At 37.4% G+C, this 27,467-nt stretch overlaps 1 protein-coding gene across 1 annotated transcript in view; it reads right to left on the bottom strand.

Moving 5' to 3' along the window:
• The window catches only part of UVSSA (UV stimulated scaffold protein A), a 47,277-nt gene that overhangs the window by 3,873 nt on the left and 15,937 nt on the right, over positions 1-27,467 (bottom strand). The window contains exons 7-12 of the mRNA XM_005517906.3: positions 22,319-22,430; positions 13,914-14,091; positions 12,851-13,000; positions 8,058-8,241; positions 7,066-7,177; positions 2,488-2,671 (exon numbers count right to left, since the gene is read on the bottom strand). Coding sequence (XP_005517963.2) covers positions 2,488-2,671; positions 7,066-7,177; positions 8,058-8,241; positions 12,851-13,000; positions 13,914-14,091; positions 22,319-22,430 — 920 coding nt within the window. The remainder of the gene's footprint in view (positions 1-2,487; positions 2,672-7,065; positions 7,178-8,057; positions 8,242-12,850; positions 13,001-13,913; positions 14,092-22,318; positions 22,431-27,467) is intronic.

Raw genomic sequence — 27,467 nt, 5'->3', positions numbered from 1 at the left:
AGATTATTGTGTATCTCTACAGACAGACAGGCTTCTGCTGCAGAAGTGTCCAGAGTTTAGCACAGGCAGGACACTATGTCCAATACCTCATTCATACATCAGGTGGAAATGGGATCTCTGCTGCCTCAGCATGGGCAAGCACTTGTGCCCTCTGCATCTCCGGCTATGCTTGAAGAAGGCTCTAGAACATTCTTCTGGTTCAAAAAAGAAGTGAGGGAATAAAGTTCAGAGCTGTTAAGTTTTCTGGTGCTCCCAAATCCAGTGAGGGCCTGTCTGTGTCCCTGTTGCTGCTCTACTGGCTGCCACTGCTTCCTCCCAGTAAAGATGTACCCAGAGATTTCTCTTGGGATGGACTGCAATACTTCTGAGCTGGGTAATTAAGACACCTGCACTTTTTTCCCCTCCACAAACTTTTGAGTGAAGATCACACAGCTAAGATTTTGAAGGTGAGGAAAATGATGCCTAGACAGCATGAACAGGAGTAGCAGATTGTCATAAAAGGCAGAGAGAGAGCAGGCCCCTATATTCTCCAGATGGTAAGGCAGAGGAATAGGTTCACAAATGCAGAGGAGTAAGAGGCAGCAGAAGCAGTCAGGAAAATGTTCTGTTGTGAACATCTGTCCCCTCAGAAACTTAAAGCAGCTGCTGTGCAGAGCTGAGAGCACCTTACGTCAAGAATTTTGCTCTTCACTGGATTCTAAAGTTCCAATTTTTAGTGGTTACTTAAGATGCCTCTGGCACAAAAGCTCAGCTGAGGCTGATGTTTGCAGGCGTTCTCAGCTGTCACCCTGCTTATGAAGGGTGTTATCTCCTAACACCAGGTAAACAGCTGGCTGTTCTGCTGATGTGAGAGGTAGAGCAGCTAACAGGCTTGGTTTGAGGGACAGTGTCCCATTCAAAAACAGGGCACTGGCTGATGTCTCCTTTGATTTCTACAAGTTTGGTAAGTTCCATCACACAAGTAGATGGTTTCAAGGCCCCTGCTGTTAAGACTCTACATTGTCACAGTCTGTCTTTATTACTTCTGAGGATGTTTCAAGCTGTGCAGGAAAATGAAGATAAGACATGCACCTGGGTAGAGTTCCTCAGCCTCTTTCAGGATCAGCCCTTACACACTATTCCAGCTCTGCTTCCAGGGTTATCTCCAAGAAACAAGCTGACTTCTGGTTTGGTAACTGCTCTATGTAATGGCTTCATTTCCAAAGCCATTTTGAAACATCTGAAAACAGAGGTTTCTTCTTAATAATGCTCTAAATGGTGGGATTAAAGAGTTTCTCATCAGCAACTGCAATGAAAACCAACATTCTGAAAAAAACACCCTGGAAGAGATATACTTTTAACAAACTTCTGCCAATAAAGTTACCAGAGTAAGGAAAATGTGGTCATGGTTTTGCACTTCAAATATTACCTAATTGGTAGGAGAAAAGTGAGCCTTTAGCAGCGCAGAGTGGCCTTGACACTTTCATGTCATGTAGGTTTTACATTAGCACCAGTGGATTGTGTGATACTGTAAATGAAATGAGATCCCACTTTGATGATCTGTGTGCAATTTCACTTAGCTTTATTGGCAGACTAGAGCCTGGGTTTATCACCTATACATTTCAAGTAATTTGGGGCTGTTATAAGGAGCCAAGGTTATCATCTTGTTCAGTGCTGCAAAGCATGAAACCTATTAAAAACTTGACAGGTTTGATTCCCTATGCCTGGCACTAACACACACTCAAAATCATTAGCACAAACCACAATAAACCATGATATGAAAATCTAATCATTAGAACTGTATGTCTCTGACTTCTAAGACCAGGTGACATGAGTATTTCACAGAAAATGTGCTATTTCCATAACCAAAAGCAATGTGGATTTGGCTTTGTTATTATAATCAGTACATCAGTGAAGGGAAAATTGATTTTAAACAAATATTGTGTCTTGGATGCTGTTCAACTCATCTGGTATGCGTAAAGAATAACCCACCATATTGTAAAAATGATTTTACAATAATAATTTTTCTTTTTTGATTTGACAACTTTATTTTCCTTTGACTCCTTCATGCTTCAGCAAATTTTTGTTGTAGCCACATCTAAGGCAACAGAACTGTTAATAGTGGACAGATGGAGCTACTGTATGTTCTAAAGCCCATTTGGGAGTAGCTGGCAGGTTCCCACATTCACCTGAGCTGTTGTGCTTGACTAGTAAATGATCATCCAGAGAAGCCAATCTAGCAATTAAAGTTTTAGAAAAACTGAGACAGGATGAAAAAAGTCTTTCATAGGGAAATTTTGCAAATTAATTGAAGATCAGTTTCAAAGAAATAACCTTGGTTATCAGTACCTGCTATTTTTTACCCTCCAGACATATGGAAGATATTTTTGCTTGCAGTTAGCAAAAAAAAGCTGTTTAGTAAGTACATGTTAATGTAGAAACAGAAAATACTGTTGAATCAAACAGAAATAGTAATTTAACAGGCTCTAGAGAATGGAAATATCTTACTTATTGAAAACTTTCTTCTCAAGCCGGGAACGAGAAGTGTTAGCCTGTTGCTTCAGGTCTGTCAGATTTGGGTATTTTTGCTTCTTCCCTTTCTTTTTCTGTCCTTTTCCATTACTTTTAGAGGAACCAAGATCCAGTCCTGTAGCAGCTTCAACTTCTCTCATGAATTCTGGATCTCGCCACTCTGTTCAAAACACAAAACGTGAACTTTGAAACTCCAAACGCAGGGAGGATTTGCAGTCCCCTATGAAAGAGGTTCTTGTCACCCATGGGTGAGGGCAGACCCACTGTGATTTAAGTTGCACACACAAAGGAAACAGAGGATAAAGCAGTTCCCCAGAATGACAGATCTTGATGAAGCTCTGCCAGTCTGGGTTAGTATGTGTTAGTAGCTGCCATGGATAAAACTGTAGGAAGACTTAAGTTTTTTTCAGTAGCACAGTAGCAAATTTCCAAGTAAACTATTCCATGTAGGAGAGATGAATAAATACAGTATTATTATTTAGAAATGAAAATGCCAACAATGTCGCTGAGGAACTTATCTGCAGAAATAGACTCTGCTTAAGCTTAAAAATAAACCTAAAAAAATGGAATATATCAACTTTTGAGCAGAGTAGGGCTGACAATTTCATCAATAATATTTACTTTAAAACATGAACTTGTATCTGACATCTGCATTAAATTCTTGACTAGGACAACATGACCCTGTTGCCATGACATCCATTTGAAAATGGATGCAACTGAAAAAGATTCTAAGTATCCCACACTGCCTCCGTTTATTTATCTAAATCAAGTTTCTTCTCTTGACAATGGCACAAGTTAATTTATCTAAACAAAATCTTGGTTTACATTTTTTCAAAACCTTAATGCTTCAGAATCCAGCCATGCACCATCAGTGGATTCTGATCCTAGATGCCACCAGAGGAAAAAGCATGAACAATTTAGACTGTGGACTGTTTGAGAAATCTGCAGTTTTTCACCTTCAGTGTAGTCTTGTGTATCAGAACAAGGTACCACAAAGTAAAAATGTGGCTGGAGGATGGACATCTGCCAAGAGGAAACTTAGAAAAAATTCATTTCATTGTAAAGACTTTGAGCATATGGGTTGGAAAAAAATCTAGGAAGTACTACTTCAAAAAGAACATGGTCTAAACTCAGCAGAAATGCCAGAAGTCTGCATTTTAGAAACAGTAATTGCCAGTCATTTGTCATAGTTTCCCTTATGTCAGTCAGCCTTTCTTGCCTGCAGAAATTGTAACACCAAATGTCTACTCCTCTTACATAATATTTTTGTAGATATAGAAATATAAACAGTCCTAAAGGACTGTACAACTTCATTTATAGACCAAGATGGTGACTGAGTGTGACAAACACTGCTAACAACTTTTCAGGAAGGTCAGAGGCAATGTCCTCACTTAAGAACATGGTGTTAAGGAATACCAGAGCAATTTTTCAAGGAAAGGTTAGATCTAAACTACCATCATACATGAAAGCAAGGACTGACTAAAATCCAACACACCAAAAAGCATGAGGAAAACGAAGCTGTTCAAGAGTTGCACAGGAGGGAGAAAAGGGAGAAAATAGAACACATTTACTCAATAGATCATAAGACCTCACAGACGACTTTTTTCTTTTTTTTTTTTTTTTTTTGAAGTGAGGGAATACAGAACAGCACAATTCAGATACAGGAACGATTAATCCAAGATTAAGGAAAACTGTCTAAACAGTTTATCTCCCAGTAATAAGAAGGCGTCACAGTTTAGGAACCCCGTGAATGGAGCAATTGTTTAAACACAACGAAAAAATGCCGGCATCCAGTAGAGATGAAATGAGCATTTGAGTAAAATGAAGGAGCAATTTAAAAGCTTTTGAGAAAAATCAATAGAATGCCAGGGAAGAGCAGGCTTTTTGAGCATTGATGGGCCCCTAAAGCTCTTCATACATTGTTACTGAGTTTAGCAGCAGGGAAAAGAAAATTACACAGTTTGCAAGGGTAGGCGGGAATCAATATTGTAGTTAGTAAAGAGATGCTATTTCACATCTGAGTGGCCAGCGGCCTGCCTTCACCAGCCTGTCCTGATACCTGTTTGTTAACAAGTCACTAAGGGCTGAAAAACCAGATACTCTTCAGGGTTGACACAAAAAATAGGCACTTAATTTGCTCCTGTGTGCGAACTATTGGAAAAGGATGAACGCTGCAGATTAGCAGGTCAGCATAATCCCACCTGATTCACTGTTTCAGGACTGAAGAGCCCAAAGCAACTTTCTGTGGACATTAGCTAGAGTTTAAAATTTTGTACTAAGAAAATAAATGATCCATAATAACAATGACAGTGCTGTCAAAAGACAATCATTAGTACACAAATCACGTGACTTTTATGTAACTGTTTCCCCATTTAATCACACAAATACAGAAATAGATCTACCACCCAGTAGGAAGGAGATGCAAGAAGAATTTTTATGCAACATACATACAACATACATCAAACAACTGATCCCCAAATTTAAGTGTTTTCTTCCAAATTTTTCAAACTGCCATCATTAAGGATGTTGTCAATCAAACAGTTCCTGATTGTTCAGTGGGTTCCCAGTTGTGTATTTCCAACGTCAGCACTGCTCAGATTTGCTTCAAGACCCTCGTTACCAAAAAAAAAAACCCATAACCAAACACCACTGAAAACCAACCAAACACACCCCTCCAAACCACAAGCTGCAAAACAAGGAAAAAAAAAATTAAAAATTGATGAAAGTACTCCAAAGCAAATATAAAAATAGTGAAGCAGAGGAAAAAAGAAAGTGGATAGAAGTATTTAGTGACATCTGGTATACGTATGGCTTCAGAAACACGGAGGGTTTTGTCCAATAAATTAAGTGCCACAGCTTGTGCAGTACATCCCCAGCCAGATGGGATGGACCTTTGTGTGACATCTCAGCTTAACAACCACACTCAATAACACAAGGAGCAATGCCAACACTGGTTTGGGACTAACACACACATCCTTGTGGACCAGAGGTGAGAAGCCTCTAACAACACCAAGCTGACACTGTAATAAAAATAAATACTATGTCTAGCCTCAAGCAATGGCAATTTCACAGGAAAAAAAAAAATCAATATTTTTCAGTCCAAGTGATTTTTATACCAGAATATTAGTTTCTAGTTTGAGATTTCAAGAACACCTATCAGTTTAATTTGCTAGTTTTAGTTTGTCTTAACTAAGGTGGGAACTTTCCTTTCTAACATAACATCCACACCCCTATCCTTGTTTCCCTGTGACAGTCCAACAGTGTCTGTGCTGGTGGCTGGATGCCAGTTTAGAGCACTTACTGTACGTGGATAAGGATGGAAACTACCTGCAAATGTAGCACTTTGACACCCGCAAATACCAGAAGATGTTCAGTAATTGCTGCACTGGTGTGGTGTTGTAACCACCAAGCACAGTCACTCAAAGATGGTCAAACAATTATATGTTTAAATGCACATTCATCCCACACAGATCTTTCTGAATACTGATTCCTCTTCTGAATACAGTTAACAGTTCCTCAGGCTCTCAAGAGATTTCATGAAAGGTTCAGTAGCTTCATTAATGATATGCACAGCTGTCAAACACCAAGTCAGTCAAACCTGAAGAGATAACTCCTTCAAGGAAGTATAGTACAGGATATCAAAATGATAATACCTATGGATAAGTTTAATTAGAATGCAGAATAATCACCTATAATAAATAGCTCAAACCAGAGAAAACTAAGACCTGCTGGAGGAAGGTAGATTAAAGAAAAGCTGTTCCCTCCAATTATAAACTGTGTCTTTGCTGGATAGATCCCTCTTTCCCATCTTCCTTTGCAGTCCATCAACTTCCAGTAGCTTCCAGGTTGTAGTCCACCTGGTACCTTCTGTCCATCACTAATAGAGTTTAGTTGTACTATTGCAAGAAAGTCTCTTATTCCCCTTGGAAGTCTTCCTGCCTGTGTACTCATTGCCTGCATTCCTCACCTACCAGTCCAGAGCTGCACCTTGGCTAAAAGCGCCCAAATTATCTTGGGGGAAGAAGGAGCTTTTCCCTCCACACCTGAGGGCTGCAGCCAGGATGCAAGAAGGCAAATTGTTTAAAAACAAAATCCAGCCCCCCTCCCAATACTGGTGGTAACACAATGATCCTAATAATATTATCATTATATTGCACAAATCAAAACTGTTAGGGACCAGCAAGATTAGACATTTTCCTTGCAGAAGCACAGGAGCAGTTCTGTCAAGCACTTCCCAAGGAACAGGTCCAATCATCCTTGATAAACATGTTCCTTAAGACAAAGGTTATAACTTGGCTGTCTGAGCAGTGCTGGGAACATTGCAAAAGCCACTGTGAATAAAGCACAAATGCAATGTTAACCTTATTCTGTCTATACATGTATCCATATTTATCACATAAGCAAGAACCACTGCAAATGAGCTGTAATTTAAAATCAATAGGAATGCAAATGGGAGAATGTGGTTAGGAGCAAAACAGGTAACAGGTATTTCCCACCTCTGTGTAGTAATTTTTTTTAACTTTTACTTTTTTAAGATGCTATGCAGACACAGACCTGGCTGGGCCACCTGCTTCTCAAACTTCATCTTTTCTTCTCTGGCTCTGTCCTCTGCATTTACAGGGATCCCAGAGTCATCCCGAGGAATTATCTTTCCATGGAAAGGGCACTTGAGAAAGAAAGTGGGAGAAAGAAAAAATCTCACAGGTTTTGAATGGAAAGAAAATGTTTACATTTTATTCAACTCAGCTTAAAGCTGGAAACTGGAATTGAACAACAAAACTACACTTGACTCCCAGTCCTCTTTAGAAAGCATCAGAATCCCATAAACATCATGAGTTTCATATATTCAGAACCTCAAAGAAATAAGCTCTTTTTGAAACAAACATCCAGTTTAAAGAGACCAGGTGGCACATCCTTTCAAGTCTGGAACTAGGGCACCAATGCTGCATCATATATTGTTTATGCTATATCTCTATCCTGTAACAGTCCCGTTAAAATACTGAAGTGCATTCAGATCCATCAATCTCAGATAATACAGGAAGAACAGGAATACTAGAATAAAGTATTTAAGCAAAGTAGTTCTGCTCAACACAGCACATAATCTGAGGCTGTGTAGAATTTAGTTTTCATAAAACTTAATTCATAAATAAAATTTCCTTGCCCCTCAAACATGTAGATTTCTAGAAACAGTTAATATCAAATATGCTCTGAGGAAAAATTTGCAGCAAGGAACTATCTCTGCCTTACTGCCAGATACACACACATCACAGTAATAAATAAAATCCAAATAACCTACAATGAATGCCAAAAAAATTAAATTAAATTTAAATTAAAAATTTAAAATTAAATTTCTTTAAATGTTTACAGCTTCTTTACCAAGAGGATGTTTCCCTTACAAAGCATATACTAACAATGAACTTCTCCAACACAATGTTCTCCCACTCTCTTGAGCTATACTTAAAATGTGAAAAAAATGTTTATGGATGCTCTAAGGAGATCTTCTCCACACAGCACAGATCTTGGAAGTCATGTAATTTGGTGCCTACCTTAATTCGATCTTGTCTTTCACACAGAGTTCCACCTGGCATGGGTGCTCGACATTTATGTTTTACTGGCTCAAACTTGCCAGCAAATGTTATATACCTGGTTTTTAACATTTCTGTTATTTCTTTATTTTCCACCTCTTCCTCTACTTCACTGGGTGCCCAAAATCGATGCTCAGAGGTAAATCTGGGAAAACAACCAATGAAAATAATTCACACAAAATTGTAAGAAAACACATAGAGAACCATTATCAACCTGTGCTAAACTCACATGTGAAAGGAAGTGAAGCATTACTAGTGAATTAAAAAACCCAGGATATCTACCAGTCTTTCTTATGGTTCCTGTATTATGAAAATACTTTTAAAATACCACCAAAGCCTGTCTAGTATTGATTTCCTGTTTAACCTGCTAAGCTATTACAAGTCTTAGCTTTAGTTCATGATCTGACATCCAGAGTCAGTTATCCAATTTCCAGATTCAGTGAATAACTTTGTAATTCTGTACTTAACATTCTTCATAACAAAATACTTCCATGATTAAGCACAGAAGACAGATCAAGTAGGAAACAGTTTGATTTTAACATGTCTGATCTTATTCCTGATAGCTGGACTCCTGCAGCAGCACAGAAGCAGAAGCTGAAATCAGAGGATGTTACAGTCAACTGAGACCAAGGGAAAGAGCAAACAATCAGCTCAGCCTCATACAGATTCTTTATTCCAGGTTCTCCTATACAGTGTAAATCTGAGAAATTATCAGGTGCTCCTCTAGAAAATTAAGCTAATCCATTGAAAATCTATTTTGAAATTAGAGACCTTACCTATATTTACAGATATATAGGCAAACAAAGATTTTCTCAACAACATTCATATAATTTCATTTTAGCCACCCTGAGCTGCCAACAGTCTTTAGTGAAAAACAGGCAACTCCAGAGAGCAATTACCTGACTCATTTTAGATGCTAATCTTAGGAGGCAATGATGGTCCCTCTGATGATAAATGTTTCTTTCTCGGAATCATGAAAAGAAATTAGGGTGATCATCTTAATCTTAGGTATCTAATTTTAAGATATCTGAAGCTAAAAACAATCCAACCCAAATTTAAAGAAATATTAAGTTAAAGAGGAAAAAAATATAGCTAAACTAAGGGAAAAAAAATGCAGCTTGCATGTCTGCTGCTCATGACAAGCAAGATGGAGATACTTAGATGACAGATGTCTTGATAAGGACATAAAATTCCTAAAGGAACCTTGCAATCCCTTTCTTCCACATAGTTCTTCGACCCAATCAGTTCCAGAGTTATTTGAGAGGATTTTCTCTATCCATATTCAATTCCTCTCCCTCACTAATATCCATTCTGAGACTGCTTTCTGTACACTGCAGAGCCATACATATCTGAACACTGGCTTCACTCATCACACCAGTCACAATTTGGTAAAGCACATAAGCTAATACTTGAAAGAATTACTTTAGAGGATCTGAAAAGTTTTGATTAATTTTATCTGACCAAGTTTTCAGCAGATGACAAGGAGAAAGATAAGTAGAGGAAAATATCTGACCATAGCCACCTACAATATATATAGCTGCTGGTTTTAATGCAATAGTTGAGGATTTGAACTATGTAAAGAGGTTAGAACTAGGTTAAAAAGGGATTAAGAAAACTCTGAAACTTCTGATTTGCCATCATCAGAAAAATGTTCAATAAAATTCTTGTTAAACAGATTGATTCTATCCAGTAATTTCTCCATCAAATACAACTCATTAGTGCCAGAGAAATGCTAACCTGCCATAAAGTTCAAATAATTTTCTTCTGGTAAATTAGGGGATAAAGGCAAAAGAGTTCCAGTGGAGGCTAATTCAACAATAACCACAGTAATGTATTTTCACAGTTTTTGGTTAAACAAGATATTTTTAATTACACACTTCTACAGTGTAGCAAAAAACCCCAAAAGCCCTGAGAGTCTTTCTAAAAAATCAGTATTACGTTTGAATGGTACAGTATTTTAGCTTCAAAAATTATGTGGCAAGATTGTACAATAGACAGTTAATAAAAGAATGACATCAATTTCTTATTTGCTTTGTTTAATGCAATACTGAAAGCAAGACTGACTGGCAGCTCTGTGTCACTAACCTTGCAGCCACATGGAGAGGAGAGCATTCCTATAAAAGGCACCATACAGGATTTTTACATGCAGGCAATCTTACAGAATCTCTTAGTAAAATTCTAGTGTCCTTTGGTGGTCTGAACTCCCCTCCCCCTCTAAATTATCAAATTACAGTTACATGAGAATGAAGAAGCATTTAACAGTTGTGCATGTCAACCCTGCCAGTTAGGAAATAGTTCTATTTATTATATTAGTAATTTCTGTCTCTCTTCCCCTAACTATGCACCAAACAAATGTCAAGAATATTAAAACTATGTTTTGCCCTATGTATTGTTGACCAATATTTGGGAGCTGAACTTAAATTAACCTGATTCCTACATAAATATTAATACATATTACTGTTTACTACAAGCATATAACTTATTTTCTCTCAACATGACTTCCAAGCAGGTGAGAAAAGAACAAAGCAGTGGGTTTGTTTTCTGATTTCTTGTTGTAAGTTAAGCAACATTATAAACAGGCAGACACTTGTTTGAAAAAATGATTCACAGGACAAGTAAACCCTGTTTGTAAGATGGATCAGAAAAGGAACAGATAATCAACTAAAAGATGAGAAAGATCAACACCTCACTCACATTTAGAGTGCTCCTAATCCAGATAAATAACAGAGGCTTTAATGGCAATGACACAGCAATGAGGAGGAAGAGGAGGAGAAAGAAATAAAAGACAAGTAATGGTTAACTAAAATCTAAGAGAAAGCTCTTGGAGAACTGCTGCCCTCTTACAATGAATTTATATAATCTTAATTTCTGATCTGACAGGAAGCTTATAAAAACATTGAATAAATATAAATTCTAATCCCAGATGCTTACAGAGATCCTGAAGCAAGTGCAAAATGGGCTAATTCAGACATTCTAGTCACAGTCAGTGCTGCACCAGCTATTTTTTTCTCTGCTCCTAAGAGTGAGCTGATTGAATTCAAGAAGGAGGGTAGATGAGTTTGGAAGTCCATGCTATCCAAAATAAGTCTGTTAAGCTGACATAGCAGACTCTACACAATTCAACACTGTGCAGCATACACTATCTTCTGCTCCCCCCACAAAAAACCCCAACAAAACTTCTTTAGAAAATCTTCCTGGTAGCTACATTCTCACTGCCAAAGTCTTAATTTATTGTAAATGCTGTGATTAAGTAAATGCACTGTTGAATGAAATGGAAAGACTTTTCCACTTCAGATTTTAAAAATTCAAATTCCATACACATCCCATACGTGTTGTCTATTTTTCAGTTTGCTTTTTTACCCTAAGAATCTTACAGAGCCAGTATGGGTGCATATAGAAATGCTAAAGGAGATGACTGATAACTACCTTAATTTTTCAGTAAGTCTATTTTATACCTGGGTCAATGGTATTGTGTGTGCAGAGTTACTTAAATTATCTTTAGTTAGATTGGCACATCTGTAGTTATAGACTGTATGGTTCAGAAGTGTGCCCTCTATTTTATTGGGAAGCATAAAAATGAAACAGTACAGCATGAGGCAGACAGGCAGTGAAATATGCTTCTGATTTCACTTATGACTTGAGTAACTCATTTGCAATGTAAAATAAGACCTTACTACCTTTTTGGCATTATCACAGACAAATGCTTCTTAAAGCCCTGCTGAAAATCTTTTCATAGGCTTTGAAGAGCCTATACCACATGAGATGGAATCCAAAGCCTGGGTTGAATCTGGTAAAGCACTTTTATGCATCAAATGGCACCAGTTTTTGGTAATTTAGAAGATATTCAGTGAAATAAGGTGCGGAGGCAAAGATTTCCTCTTGTTCATTTCTGCCATGACTGTTATAGCACTGTGATTACAGGCTGGGGTTTTTTTCTTTGTTTTGGTAATAAAACAAAGTTAAAGTAATATGCTAAGAATGTAGCAGCTTAATTTGCAACCCAGCCAGTCAATGATTTTTGCCTTGTTCAAGCCAGGTATGACACACATTGCTACCAAAGTTCTGGTGGACTTAAATGAAATTTATACATGGAGGATTTTGCAACCCAACTTCCATTTAAAAATTCTAAAAGGGGTTTTAAAAACGGACTGCTAGAAATAAATTCTGATGTGGTCCTACCACCTCTACTCCCCAGCAGTGCTAAAGCTTTCCCTAAGTCAGCAATGCTTCACGAAACACAAAACCTCCTAAATAGCAATGGAAAGTGAAAGATCCAAATCCAAATCCTGTAACTGCACCTTTCTCTTGTGTGACTGAATAAGCGTATTAGTTTCACTCTGTGCAGTCAGGAAAAACACTTCCCCAGCCTTTCTCCTACCTTGCCTGCTACTTATTTAGTTCTTAAAGTCTCCAGCTCAGTTCGGAATGTCTATTGCACACTCGGCAGAGCCCTTTGCATAAAGAGGTACCAGCTTAAATTGGAGTAACTGATGCCATGCTGCAAACATAAAAAGAGCAGGAAAAAAAATTGCTTTGAAGCATCAAAGGGTATTTATATTTAATTAGTATCACATCTTCTCAAAACAAATAACATTTAAAGGTAGAATTTCTGACTTTGTTTATGGGTCCTACAACACAAGGTAAAGAGGAAAAGTAATTATCAAAAGAAATAGCAGTCACCTCACTGCATGACCTCTGAGTATAAGTAAATCTGTTTATTTGTTTAATTTGTTTTAAAAGAAAAAGAGCATTACTTGATAATCTTCCCAGCACTTGGCTGATCCTCTCCCCAGTAGTGAAGATCTAATCCAAAAGGCATGAGGGGAGCTTTAGCTCTTTCTTCTAGTTTTCTTCTTTTACTGTCAGGATCTTCCAAGTTTGCCGTCTCAGAAGTTGCAGATTCACTGGAGAAAATTGATGAGAAGTCAATAACAGGACACCAATGACCACAACAACTTTTCTTCTGTTCTCATTAGATTTTTCTAGACCAGCACTAATACTACCTTACACATACAATTACAACTACTTTTACAAGGTAGTCCTTTTTTTTTTATTTAAAAGGCAAACCATATGACACCACACACTCTCTATGCAGCTCACTGCATGTTCTGCTAATCCTGGCTAATATGTATCACACTGTGGGGGCAGAAGTCCAGAGATCTGATGGGGCAGCAGTGGATCATGCATGTTGTACTCCCACAGGAACCACAGATGTGGTACTGAAAATGTCAGATTAATTCCAGTTTGCTACGTTTTGGGGGCTTTCCTGGCCCATGCAGAAGTGTCTTTCCAGGAACATGCCACTAAGCAGAGGACTCCAGCCTTATCCTCAAATCACAGCCAAATGCTAGGCAAGGCTGGAGTTTCACCAAACTTTGAACAGGATTGATAACAAATATGTCTTTGGAAGCAACAGAACCATCTCCAGGCAGCACTGACAGCATAAGTCACTGGGAACAAAGAGATGTTGAAACTACTTTCTAACTGAATGTTAAGATACACTCTGCTTAGCTGCAAACAAAATTTACACAAATAAATGGGGTGGGGGGTGTTGTTAGCAAAGAAGGGAACAGTGTATTTTCATAAAGGCCATTTACACCAAGTAAGGTCTGTATTAACTAAGCAGTAAAAGATTCCTTAAAAGATCCTGGTGCAATCACCAACAAAATCCCAAACATTAAGCAACGAATGTAACTTCAAAATGAGACCCAAGTCAGCCTTGTCAGCTTGCCTGGTTTATGAATGCTTTTCTGTGTGCTGTCATGACTAATAAACACAAGAGCAAGAGGTTTGTACAAGAATTAAAACAAAGATGACCTGTCTTGAGGAGATGGTAACTTTGGTAGTTTGTCTCTAATAAGTTTCAGTGTGGCAGCTGCACAGGTTGGATCAAGTTCATCCTCATTCCCTTTGAGCTGAGTGTGGGAGCTCAGCAGAGCTGTTCCTGTTGATGCCTTCATCACCAGCGCTTTTGGAGGTGACTGGGGTTCAAGCCCTGCAAAATAAACCTTGATGTTTCAGAGTGATTCACTTCTCCCACCCTCACAGTCCCACCCAAACAGCTCAGGGTGCTGACTATCTATGTCTTCCTGATTTCAGTTTGCATTAGACATCTATCCCATTCAGAGTGAAATGGAATTATTTAGAGAACATTTGTCTTTCACAGATACTAAACCACACAATTTGCCAGGAGAAAATATCTAAGTGCTGGCAGAAGCAGTAAGTATGACCAGAGAGTCTGTCCAAGAGACAGGAAATGCCTGAGCTACCCCTGAGGAATGAGCTCTCTGCAAGGCAGTGCCAGGCACTGATGTTCAGCACCAGCAGCTCAGTGGTGGGGTAACTTTAATTACTTTATACAGCCAGATTAGAGACTCAGCATGGACTGTAAGGACATGTAAGGTGCTGTTAGACAGCACCTGCATCTACTTGCTGAGCAGGAGGAGCAACTCCATCAGCCAGTAGTAGCTACAAGAACTTTTCAGCCAATAACAGCTAAAATTGGAAAGATATGATCCCTCACACCAATGTGGTCTGTCCCCTCAAAAAGCCTTTTTATAAAATAATTCCTTATGCAAGGTCTCATCCCTCAAGAAATATCCCTAAATTTTATACAGAAAATATTCATAGTTTCATAAACCTAAGATTTTCAGCAAATTAGCTGAGCTTTCTTATGAAAAATAACTAAAGTTTATCTAACATGTTTTGGCTGTTACTTAATTCTAACTTTTAATCTTTTGCCCAATTCTAACCAGCCCTGAAGCCACATTCAGAAGTATTCTTACTTTGTAAGTCATTAAATGTATCACAATATATTAAGCAGAAAAGGAAAAGCTAATGTGGTATCTGTGACCAGCCGCCTGAGTAGGAAATTTCAAGACCCATAGTAGCAGGGAGGCTTGGTACACAAAATATTTTTATTTAAGAGAATAATGAATTTTCCATGAACAAAATCAGAACAATTTGCTGTGAACCATCTTACCACCTTCTAATGTCTCCCAGTAATTCATCCTGACCTTGATTCGTTTGCATCACTCATTCCCTTTAACCCACAGGGTGCAACTGCACGGATGGCACCAGCCACAGGCCAAGGTGCTGAGGCAGACACCTTTGGGATCCACCTTCTAGGAACACATTTTCCAAGTACCTAGATCAGGAGCTGAGTCCTTGTGCAGGGATCGACATCCAAACCTGTTTTCCAAAGCTCCAAGCTCAGGGCACTGAGAAGGATACCTGTTAAACCTAATTCCTGGACAGGCTCTCTCCAGAGACAGTAACAATCCTAATTCAAAATCCAGAGTCCATCCGGCTGCTGAGCACATCTGGCACTAATGAAAGCTATGAACACTCTACATTCTCCAAAGTCAACAAGCCTTTAAAGAACATTATCCAAAGAAAAAAAACCCCAAAAAACATTTAAAGGACTAATGTCTGCACTAGAAAACAGTCTCAATATTAGCAGAAGGACCAGGAATAAAGGAAATGGTAATTAAATATAATAGGATGGATCTAAACAGATAAATAACTAAGTTAAATAGCAAAAGAAATTATTTCATTACACTTATTAGGCTGTGGACTTGCTGTTCAAGAGGGAGAATGGTGCCTCCACAAAAGTGTGCTTTTAAACAGCACTTCAGTAACATAATGCAAGGAGTTTTGAATTTACTTCTCTGGAAAGGGGGGCAGAGCAGGGCTCCATCTCAGTTCACGTCACAGGCTAGAAAGGGAAAATGCTTTTCTCAGGTGCTTTTATTGAAGTGAAACAGATCCCAAAACACTGTTATAACCACACTTTAGAATCATCCGTTATTTGGAGAAGTAAACTTCTTTTAATGATAGAAACAGATAGAAGCAGGGCCTCTGGCATGAAGAAGGTTAACTGAGAAGAATATGTCATAGATTATCTGTAATGCAGAACTGCTTAGACTGTATTTAGCATTTAAACTGCTTTCTTTTTCTTTTTTTTTTTTTTAAAAGGACTCTTTCTGAAAAGCGTTGTTTAAAGCAAATGTTTTGAGAGCACTTGTATGGGTACTATTTACAAATAGTAAAAAATAGTCAGAAGACAGTAGGTTTGTGTCACTCACACACCTCTCATCTTCAGAGGAAATATGTGCATATGTATTAAAAGTTCTCAGAAAGCCCTATTTTTTCCATTTCTTTTACTGTGATGTTTACAGGAAGCATGACTGCTTGTTCACAACACTGGTTTTGTTGAGGAGGGGAACAGCAAAGACAAGCAGTCAGCAACAGACAGGAAAGGCAAGAGAGGTGAATGGACAATGTGACATTTAGACAGATAAAAATCACATCTGGAAGATCAATACAGGAATTCTTAAGAGTAACAAGAACAAAATATTTTCTCATTGATTTCTTATTTTAAACCATTAACAGAAAAACAGCTAAAAGTAGATACACTAAGACATCACCTCTACTGTGGAGTTTTAAAAAAGTATTTGTGTATAAAAGTAATTTTTGCTAACAGGATAAAGACAAGAGCAACCAGGAAAACAGCCTCAGCTGAATGGTGTCCCATGTCAGGGTGGGGCTGCTTTGTTTTGGTTTTAAAACATAGATGGGATTAAGTACAGTTTTAAAAGTAAAAATTCCTCTTCAGAATCCTCCTGCACTGTGTGGTGTATTTAGTAAGCACAGTCCCTGGGTTCAAATTCTGACAGTAGCAGCTTTGAGAAAGAATCATAAAAGTGTTTAAATCCTCCTTTTTGTTTAAATTGACCAAATGGCACCTATTGCCTGAAGCAATAAAGTAGCCCGTGTTCACAAGATAAATCGATAGAAGGAAAGAGAGAGGCTGGGGTTTCAGCTGAAGTTAGGCTGCTGAATGCTGACATTATTGATTTTAGCTAGTTCAGCTGGCCTTGTAATTAAAATGTAAATTTGAGAAAGAGATTATGTCCTGACAGAAATGGTGGGATTAGGGGGAGATAAAAGCCCCTCAGTGAAAATTCAGCGAAAAAGCAAGCCCAGGTTTCCTCAGCTGTGTGGATTTAGACGAAATCAAACTACTTCAGATTCACTGAAGTTTAATTGAAAAAACGGAGATAGAATATAAACAAGTATTATGTACTTTACCTTTCCTGAAAAAAAAAATTAATAATTTCTGTTCCCCATTTGTTGAATCTTAGTCAAGCCAAGTGTATGTGATTTATATTAATACAGACACTGTCCCAGACTGTCAGGAAAATCCAGCAGTTCAGATACAATATTTCCCCACCTACTCTACTGCGTTTACAATGAAAATGCCTGCTGCTATTTTACTCAGGAAGCACAATAAGCTTTGGACTTTGCAAAGCTTCCCACTGCCTTTGAAAGTAGCCATGCTCATTTATGTGAAATGTTGGAATCCTCCTTTGGAAATTAAAATTAAAGAAAAAAATATAACTATGGTCCTTAACAAGAAGAGTTCACTAACATTACATAAACAATTTGGCTTACTGGAATTACAGAATACGTTGTTATACTCTCATTAATTAACCTTATTTATTACTGTTTTACAATCATAGTTAAGAACCAGAAAAGCTCAAAACCACAACTTTGATATCAAGACCTTTCTACAGCTTACACCCTGACATTTTAAGCTTCTTCCTTACGATTTTGCATCCCCTGGCCATTGCATAGATCCTCTGAGGGATACTGCTGTGGCAAATTACTTGAAAGTGTACCAATATCCTGTGCAGTGAGTATTGACTTCCAAGAACTTTAGTAGAAACCAAGTATCTCATATCCTGTTACATTTTCTAGGAACTATATTTACATAGAAGAACCTCTCCTGAGAATGAGGAAAGTTTCCATGATCAGCTGACCAGGATGAATCAGAAGAAATATCTACAGTCAATAATTCTACATGGATGTTGAAGTATTTTATGGGAAGGGATAAATTTTTTTTATAAATGTGAAAAGTTAATCTTCATTCCAAATACTGCATTACAAACAGTTTTACTCATTTATTGTCCTAAGTGTAGCTAGGTCTCTGTAGGTTCAAGCTGCACTAAATGATGTTCAGGTTGGATGTTAGGAAATATTTCTTCACTGAAAAGAGCAATTAAACATTGGAAGACGCTCCCTTGGGAAGTGCTAGAGTCACCATCCCTGGAAGTATTCAAAAAATGAGTAGATGTGGCAACTCTGTGGTTTAGTGGGCATGGTGGTACTTAGTCAAAGGTTGGACTGGATGATTTTAGAGATCTTTTCCAATCTTAATGATAATTCTGTGTCCATATAGGACTTGTATTTGTGCATATACATGTATATCAAAACACTCTAATATAATGAGGCAATCTCATTTGCAAACTTATAATTAAATATTTCTAGTGTTTTATATCCTAAGAGAAATGGAGACCACACACACATTTGATTACAGAAATTGTGTTCGGTGATTTTAATTTCAATGCTAAGTATCTGTTTTCAATACATTTATGATAAATCAATACATGATATTTACATCATGTAACAACTATATCTGTTTTTTTTAAAGGATTTATAGTAATATTAATAGAAAACTTATTCTAGATACTAGACTTGTCAGGCTGAGAAACACAACTGTGTGTTATTTGCATTTTCCAAATTTATGAAAAAGGAACCTGAATTTCAAAGAGGCAAATAAGTAATTCTGTCTAACATTCCCCCTGTAAAACATGATATGCTTTTTCCCCTTAGAGAAGTCAGGTAAAAGCCTTATTTAGCTTAGACAGTGTAATTCTAAGTCTCAAACTCAGTCCCTGACAATGGTGCTTCACACACTCTGGAGTCTGCAGGTTTGTTTCTGCTGTGGTCTCCACTGCGCTTTCTCCATACCCTTCACACGCAAGGAGAATTCCCTCAGAAGTTCCTGAGAAGACCAGATAAATGAAACCTGAAAAGCTAGACCCAGACGGAAATCATTGCAGTAAGGAAGGAAAATGCTTAGGTATAACTTTTAATTTCCATCTAGCCAGCACATGTGTGTCTATTTAAGGATTCAGCAGTAGCTGCTTAATACACAAGAAAGTATGACTGAGATACCATCACATTAGGAAAGACAGTCTGGGGATATCCAACCCAAAAAAAAGCACATCACATTTTGAGCAAAAGAAGGAAGAATTACAGAAATTGATAGAACTAACCCTTGGGATTTTAGAACTGTAGCTTTGATTCCCACATGAAAGAAATCTCAAGCAGACTCTAAGATGCAAGGTGAACCAGTAAAGTAGCTATCAGTGACCTAAAAACATTCAGCTTAAGGCTCAAATACAAGAGAAATAATCTTATTAACCAGAGTAGAAATAATGGTTTGTGTCTGCACAGTCATTCCTAATATAATTTTGGATAAAGATGGAACTTGATAACCAACAGACTGCTTCCATGCTGACAGTCCCAAGTCAGACGGTTTCTTCATGTCACCTCTTGTAAAACAGCAATAAGACTCCGCTGTTCTCAAAGCATTATTGCACGGGTAAGTAATGCTTGCATTGAGACAAGAATTACCAACTGAAGTGGGTGCTTTGAACTAGAGCTGAGAATTGTTCTATTTTCATGCAGAAAAGCACATCCCTCAAAACAGATCATTTCCCATGTGATTCAGAGCACAGCTGCAAGCCAGGTGAAGACCACCAACGGCCGGAAGGAATCTCTCATCCTTTGGCATTCTGTTCTATGGGACAAGAACAATGTCAGGGGCTGCACAGTTCCATCCCTTACCTCATCCACCTACGGCTTTAATGCCAATGGAACCAACAGTTGACCAGCAAAAACTGTAAAGTGGAAAATCTCCAGTGGAAACAAGATTTTATTTCTCCCTAAAGTTATCATTTAAATGAATAATGGCTCCATTTTCCAGGGCTTGGCAATACCAGCCATACAAGGGCAGGTCACTCGTCAGTGGTATCAGCAACATCAGTGCCCAGTGGCAGATCTGAACAATCGTATGAAAATTATTTTCAGTGTTGTTCCTTTTTCAGCCAAATATTCCTCTTGAGCACCACAGTGTATTTTAAATGACCCTGTGTTCCCACAGGAGGGCTGGCCTCTTGTCAGCTGTAGACATCAGATGCAAGTGTAAATAAGGATTATACAAATGGGAGGTCATTAAAATTCTGGTAATGCTAATTTGGCATGACACCTCTAATGGGTTATATCTTCACACTTCAATTATCTAATCACCTAAATTCTTTTAACAAATTTACATTTCATTTTACACATCAAGATTAAAATTGACTTGTTCAATTCTACCTCCACCCAAACTGCACCCATGCTCAATTCAACTTCTGTATTTAATATCCTCACCAGTTTTGAGCTTGTAGGTATTAACCACATAAACACACAGATAATACAACTACATGTGTCTATATACTTATGCGTAGAATTGCCTTTCTCTCTAAATAAATTTTCATTTTTTAACAAGGTTTTCAGCTCTCAGGAGATGCACAAATTTTACCTTGTTGGTAGGATACATTTTTGTGAGAGAAGTGAAAGGGAATAAAGTGACATTAAATCAATAATTTACATGTCACATTTCAATCCATTTCCACAGCCATGTTTTACAGCTTTGTTTTCCAGTTTACTGTAGCAAGTTAATCTGCCTTGTTCAGGAAAAGGAACAAGAAAAGGAAAAAAGCTTTTAAACATTCACACCTTCCATGTAATGCTGGGATTTTATTCAACGTGGAAGGTTTAATGTTCCAGTTAGAACATTCCACTCATGCAGACTTTTGTTTTTTAAGTTGTGATTTTCAGGAACTCTTGAGTTATTTTCAGATAATTTCCTACACTGGGAATTTACATAATAGCTGTAAATGGCAGTAAGTAAAGCTGAATGTCTTCAGAAGCATCAGGAATGATTAATTTCTTTCAAAATGTTATTTTTAACAAACACAACAGATAAAAAACTGCCAAGTGTGACCATTAGCTCCTACATAACCACAGGTATACAGAATGAGAGGTTTTGTTTTCTGATTGATTGACTTCTTCATTTATTTTCCTATCAGTAATAGTTTAAATACAAATTGGGAATTTTTTAATCTATTTTATACAGATTTTTAAAATATCTCTGAGCAGATAGCAGGCTTCTTCTTTTATCCTTTCCTACAAGAAGGAATTCAAATAGCAGCCAAGTATTGTGTTAGTGTGATACAAAAGGTGGTAAGATGCTTTATTTTTAAAAAATGTGTGTCCATGAGGAAGATGGGATAAAAGGGAAGAGGTGAATACATTTCACTTCCAGTGGAAGCTGGCAAGCATAAACAGAATTTTTGCATGTTAGGATTACTTAGGCTGCTGCTAAAGATATGGAAATCGAGTTCCAGGTGGTAGCTGCAGCCTGATTTTTATAAGGTAAACTGCAGAAATGGGAAAAATAAGCATCAACAGGATTGAGAAAGCCACAGCATCAAATAATCATAGACAAATGTCGGAGCAAGATACTTCTTACAGGTTTTAACTTCAAACTTTTTGATGTCAGCTACCTTTCTCTACAATGTACTGAAATCTTGGGAGTTCTCAAATATATCAAGTTACACAGAGGTAAAGCTGCAGACTTACTAAGCAAGAGGTGCAAAGGACAAGGAGCAATGTACTGAAGTTGAATTTCTCAGTAATACCACTCTCAATTGCACAAGAACACACAGTAAGTATTACTTCATTTAAAAATTATCTACTTTTAATAAGAACACAAAATTATAGTTTGTCATCTGGTATGTGCTCTGTGGCTGTAATTCTGCACTTGAGCTGCATTTAACATCTTCTGGCAGCAATACCTAAACAGAAAGAGCCACCCAGCAGAGGTCTAAGTTGGCCATTCTATGGAAGTCAGTGTATGTGCAGCTGCTACTAATGCAGGTGATGGAACACCACCTTATCCCAGCTCACCAGACTGGCACCAGTATTTGTAATATTCAGGCTCATTGCCAACTTTACTTTGCAATCCCTTCACTCTCAATATGTGTTCTGCACACTTAAAAGCACACAGGGTGCTGCTGCTTGTGGCTCTGAACTCCCATGGAAGATGAAGGAATGAAATAAGCTGCTCATCTCAGTTGCTCTTGCTCCTGAAAGTATTTGTTTATCCAGAGCCAATCGCTGCTCCGGTGTCCATGTAATGACTTCCTCAGAGTAGGCAGAGATTACTCACACCGCTGATCACTTTATTACTTCAGAATGGCTGTTTATTTACCTTAGTGCAGCAGTAACATGCAGGGATAAAGCTTGTCACAGCTGGGCAAACTCACCATATTCCTTACGCAGGTGGTCTGGAATGTGGGGCTCATAACCTTCCTTCTCAGGGACCTCCACAAATTCATCTTCATCCTCATCCTCATCATCATCATCCGAGGCTTTAATCTACAGAGATATTTTTGTTTGGGTTATTTTCTCTTTATTTTGATGTGAAGACTGTTTTTCATTTCCCTTCACATTTTGCAGACATCCTGATAGCCCTACCGAGACTTCTCTATGTCAAAAGTATTTCCCTAAATATGTATTTAATCTTTATCTAAGATTAGGCCTTAACATTTTATCTGCTTAATATTTTATCTCTAAAGCCATACTCTATCCTAAGGGCTTCTTTAAAGCCCCTCTTATCCATTAGAACACACACAGTTGGTGAAGTCTGAGAAAGTGTGAAGCTATAAAATAAGACCAAAAAACCTTAAAATAACATCAAGATTTTGACTTAATGAGCAAATTACAGTCTTACCTCTTCTCATTTGGATGATTTTACTCAGTTAGGAGCACCCAAATAATCTGTGGCATATTAAATGGTATCACAAATTGTTTAAGAGCTCAAAACCAGGCAAACAGGAAGGGAAGCTGATGAATGGGAAAGCTAATAGTGACCCAAATAAGAGTATTCAGATCTCTATACTACAGTGGTTCAGTGTGTTTCTTCACAACAGCACTAAGAATAATTTGATACCTTCATTTCTTAACTGATTTGGTACATCCCAACCATTTATACCACCAGACAGCACACACTACTCTGGTTAAGACCAACAAAACAGGATTTTCTTAAATGTGCACTTGGTCTGTCTTGCAGTCTGAAACTGAGGATCTATGAGTAGGTAAAGAAAAAAAAAAAAAAAGGGAGTTCCAACTAACCAGTATAATTCATCCACATAAGCGGCTTCCTATATACAATTTTAGCTAGCAACTGCTGTATATGTGCCATCAAATCTACACTTTTTCTAAGCTTGTTTCATATCTGAAAATGTTTTTTATTTCTTAACTGCACATAATCTAAAAGAATCTGTGTCACCAGACATTGCCTGTATTATCAGAGTACTATTTAAGAAAGCAAATGCCAACTACTCTAAAAAGCCAACAGTGATGGAGACTTTATTTCCTTTGCCCATGCTCAGAGTAACCTCATTCCCAACAACATAACTAGCATTCTATTTTATGTTTGCCATGTGCTTTTACAAGGAAATAGTAAGAGGTATCCACGAAATCCAACCTTAGCACAGGCTATCACTTTTTCCACTTTGCTGCAGCAACCCAAAGCAATAGATAAGGAATAGTATATAGTTCAGTATATAATTTATACATAAAAACTATTATATAGTTTATATATATATACTATTATATAGTTTAGTATCTAGTATACAGTTTAGTATATAGTTTTCACTATTTTCTACTGTGTTCTTTACTTCTATTAGTGCACCTGGCTTCTGTTAATATTCATACCAACTACTCATTGTTACAAGCACCAGAGGATACTGCAGGTTTTGCCTGCAGCAGAATTTTCCCAATCTAATTCACTACTCTAATCTTGTTTCACAGCTGAGTTTCTTTAAGTCATACTCTGAAGCCAAAAATCTAGCAGCTAACCTTGGTTTATTAAATGTAGTTAAAAAATTAAAATAAATAATAACTTTTTTTAAAAAAATCAGTATTTCTTTTTGGCCATAATTAATTGTAAGCTGGACTGTATTAATTTCTAACAAAGAATGTTAACTGATATTAATACACAAATACACATTAACACATAATGAATGGGCAGTACAAGTTAGAAGTAAGATTCTTCCTTTTGTTTCAAAAGTTACTTTGAACTAAGAAGGCTGCAGTTCCAGTGAAAAAGAAGAGAAAAAAAGCAGATTTACTGTCCCGATGACAAGAGCTGATTTACTACTGCATTCTTACTAGGGAACACCTAATTAACCTTCATTTCAAAATAGTCTCGGGGCAATCATGTTTGAGAGCACCCTGCTGCCAAAGACAGGTAAGGACCTCAGTGTAGTCTCAGCCCAATTATCCCTCTCTTGAGAGCTGCCAACATTCAGGCTCTGCTGGTGGATCCTGCACCCTTGGTTTACTTTTGGTTTCCCACTGCAATCATTTTTCCTGATCTAAAGGAGAGCAGCAATTCAGGCCATACCTGGCCCAGCCACGACAGATGCACACTGAGCCTGGCCTCCTCAGCAGAAACCAAAATAGAGTTCTAATCAAAGAAAGGATCAAATGTTCCACCACTAATCACAAACTCCCAACACCACTAGATTTGAAAGCAAAACATCTGTCTTAAACTACAACTTTTAGAAGACATTAGGATAATGGTCCTTAGAAAGAAAAAAAAATCATGTTTTCTACTGCACATCTAAAGGGGGCTAGAGACTGAAGTTGGTTTGTACCTTGGTTTTGAAATTCTGCTCGTGTTGTCATTCCCTTTTCATCTATTAAGGACAATTTAAATTTGGAAATAACCACCAGCAAATAACCTCCAGTATTTCTCCAGCTACAAGCAGGACATCATCATAATTCTCATACTCAGATTCTATTTCTTACCTAGCTATTAAAAATATATTTCACCAAGATAAAACTTGCCATAGATTATCTTAGTCTACAACTTCGTGCCATACTGCACAAACTGACTAACTTTCATGTCATAAAACAGGGAAAGTAAATTCAGTGTATTTCCTTAGTTTTTACTCAGCCTGTAAACAAACAGCAACAGGTGTAAAGAACACAGAAATATCGTCAAACTAGCAAGAGGAAAAAACTCAGTCCAGCCTGATCATTTAACTTAAGTTGCCAGATTATACCTAAAATAGCAGGGGATATAATACCAGTACTTCCTTGCATGTCATATCTGAGAGGACTAGAGGGAAAGAGTGCTATCTTTAATTGAAATTTCACCTAATTTGTTCATATCACTTGAGGCACATATCTCTCTGTATGGTAATATACTAAAATTCAGTGGACTTCACTAATCCTCCACTTGAAAACTGCACTGGAAGCAACTTTGCTGTATTACCTGCATGATCTAAAACTTTAAAGCACGTGAAAAGCCTGACAGAGAAAAGGCATAATCAGATGCAAATTCACTTTGTTTAGGTACAATCCATGAACTGTGCATTCAAGTACTATAGAAAACATTAATCATAGGAAACTGTAATTTTTGTTATCAGTCTAACACTAATCAAAAGGGAAACCTGTCACTACCGCTGACCTGTGAAACGTCCCAATTATACTCTTCAGAAATGACAGGAGCACTTAACTTCCTCACTGAGTAAATGACGACAATCAATCAACTTTGAATAACAATGAGCCACGGAGCTGAAAATTATTTTTTGTATAGAATCTACCCAGGAATTTATGAAAGGTGAAAAGCAACCCAAGGTTTTAGGGGCATTATGGCTTTCAGCTAGTGCAGCACATATCAAACACTAAACATAATTTATGTGTTTTAATTTTCTAAAAGGTAGATGTGGACTTGGTGCTACAATGCATAACATATAATGCCAGATTTTAAATATGGGGGTCATTTTCATAAAATATTATGCGTATTGTTCACACCCTTGAATTTCCCTGGGGTCTTCTATTAAATTTAGAATTCCTGTAAAAAAAATTAACTGCTTAGCTAACTATCAGGAATTAAGTTCTCTCTTCTCCTCAAACAGACATGAAGTCTTTATCTTGATAAAATCCTGAACAAGATAAGTTATTTATCTTTTTACTTTAAAATATTAAAGTTGTCACTGTTGGAAATTCACAAAGTTGCGCAGTAACAGCAGGTAGTTATATCTCAATTTACTTCATTCCAGTGGTACTTTATCAGAACCATCCCATTTATGTTGGTTTGTTTCATTTCCTTGCTAGAGAAAGTGGGAGAGCTCATGGGCAACAGTATTAGTTAGAAAAGTATGTTTTGTTATTTTAAAGCATGAAGACATCTCCAAAACTAACTTCTACAGATGTAGAAGGAAAACTCAATCACCTCCTATCTATGTTTCCACTATAGGTAAACTTTTTCAGTCAATTAAAAAAAAAAAAATAAACAATCCTCCATTAAATCAGAAGAAATAAATATTTTAGACAATAGTTTTAAGTGGCCGATTAAGTAAATCGTAATTCTTTTAGGAATGAGGGGTTAGGATACTTCCAACCATGAAAAAAGGAGACTAAGATAAAAACAAGCAATACAAAATTTCTAATGTGCCATGTCTGAAGGGAAGGGAAGCAAAGTATAAGAGCAAGTGATAAATACCACAATGTAAAGCTTTTCTTGTAGTGTACAAGATTAAATACCTCGAAGATAGGTAGTCACACAACTGCTTGTTTCTCAATCACCTGTCAAAGAATGTGAGAAAAAAGCTCCTGGTTTCAAATCCATTCTAATTATCAGGTGATGTGAGGAAACTCACTAACACAGGCCACCGGTCTTATCAGAGATGATGGGTGAACAACCCCTCTCTCACTAGAGAATGGTCCACCTGAAGGGAGACCAGATCCCCAGACATCAGAGGCTGCTTGCACCACCACTGCTCTTCAAGTTCCACAGGGAAGGGAATTTTTAGCCTGTTAGTCTGCTCTAAAATGCTGATATTTATTTTTGTATTTATTTATCCAAGTCACAGAATGATGCATTTGCAAAACTATGCGTTGGTTGTTGGTTTGTTGCTTTAACATGGTAGGATCACTGACTAGATATCTGTATTCCTGTGAGAAGAAATGGGATTTAGCTAGGCAATTTTCAGATTCTTGATCTGGACTTATTTACATATGAGAACATGGCTTTAAAAAAGACAGAAAACATACACACATTATTTCCACTGTAATCCCTTAGACCATCTTCACAAGTCTCCTGATTTTTCACTAAAAACTTTAAATAGTGCTGACTATTCCAACCAGACAAGTGCAATCAAACCATTTCCTCCTTAACTCATTAAAAAAACTTGAAAAAACAGATGTTTCCTTATTACTCTGCATTATTAAGAAAACACTGGATGCCAGTAGAAATGCAATTGTTTCTTTTACTTTGCAGTCAATACTCCATCTGTTAGTGCAGCTCAGTGCAACCAGAGCCCCAGCTAAAGGCCTTGTTCATCCATCCCAACTGGTAATGAATGTGAAAAAAGCCTCCACCCACCACACAACACCACA

Source organism: Pseudopodoces humilis, chromosome 6 (genome assembly GCF_049639895.1).
Source record: "Pseudopodoces humilis isolate 2021_Gansu_Grassland_sample_001 chromosome 6, ASM4963989v1, whole genome shotgun sequence".
Classification (NCBI taxonomy): domain Eukaryota; kingdom Metazoa; phylum Chordata; class Aves; order Passeriformes; family Paridae; genus Pseudopodoces; species Pseudopodoces humilis.
The sequence above is the reverse complement of the archived record's forward strand: the minus strand, read 5'-3'. Positions and strand labels throughout refer to the sequence as shown.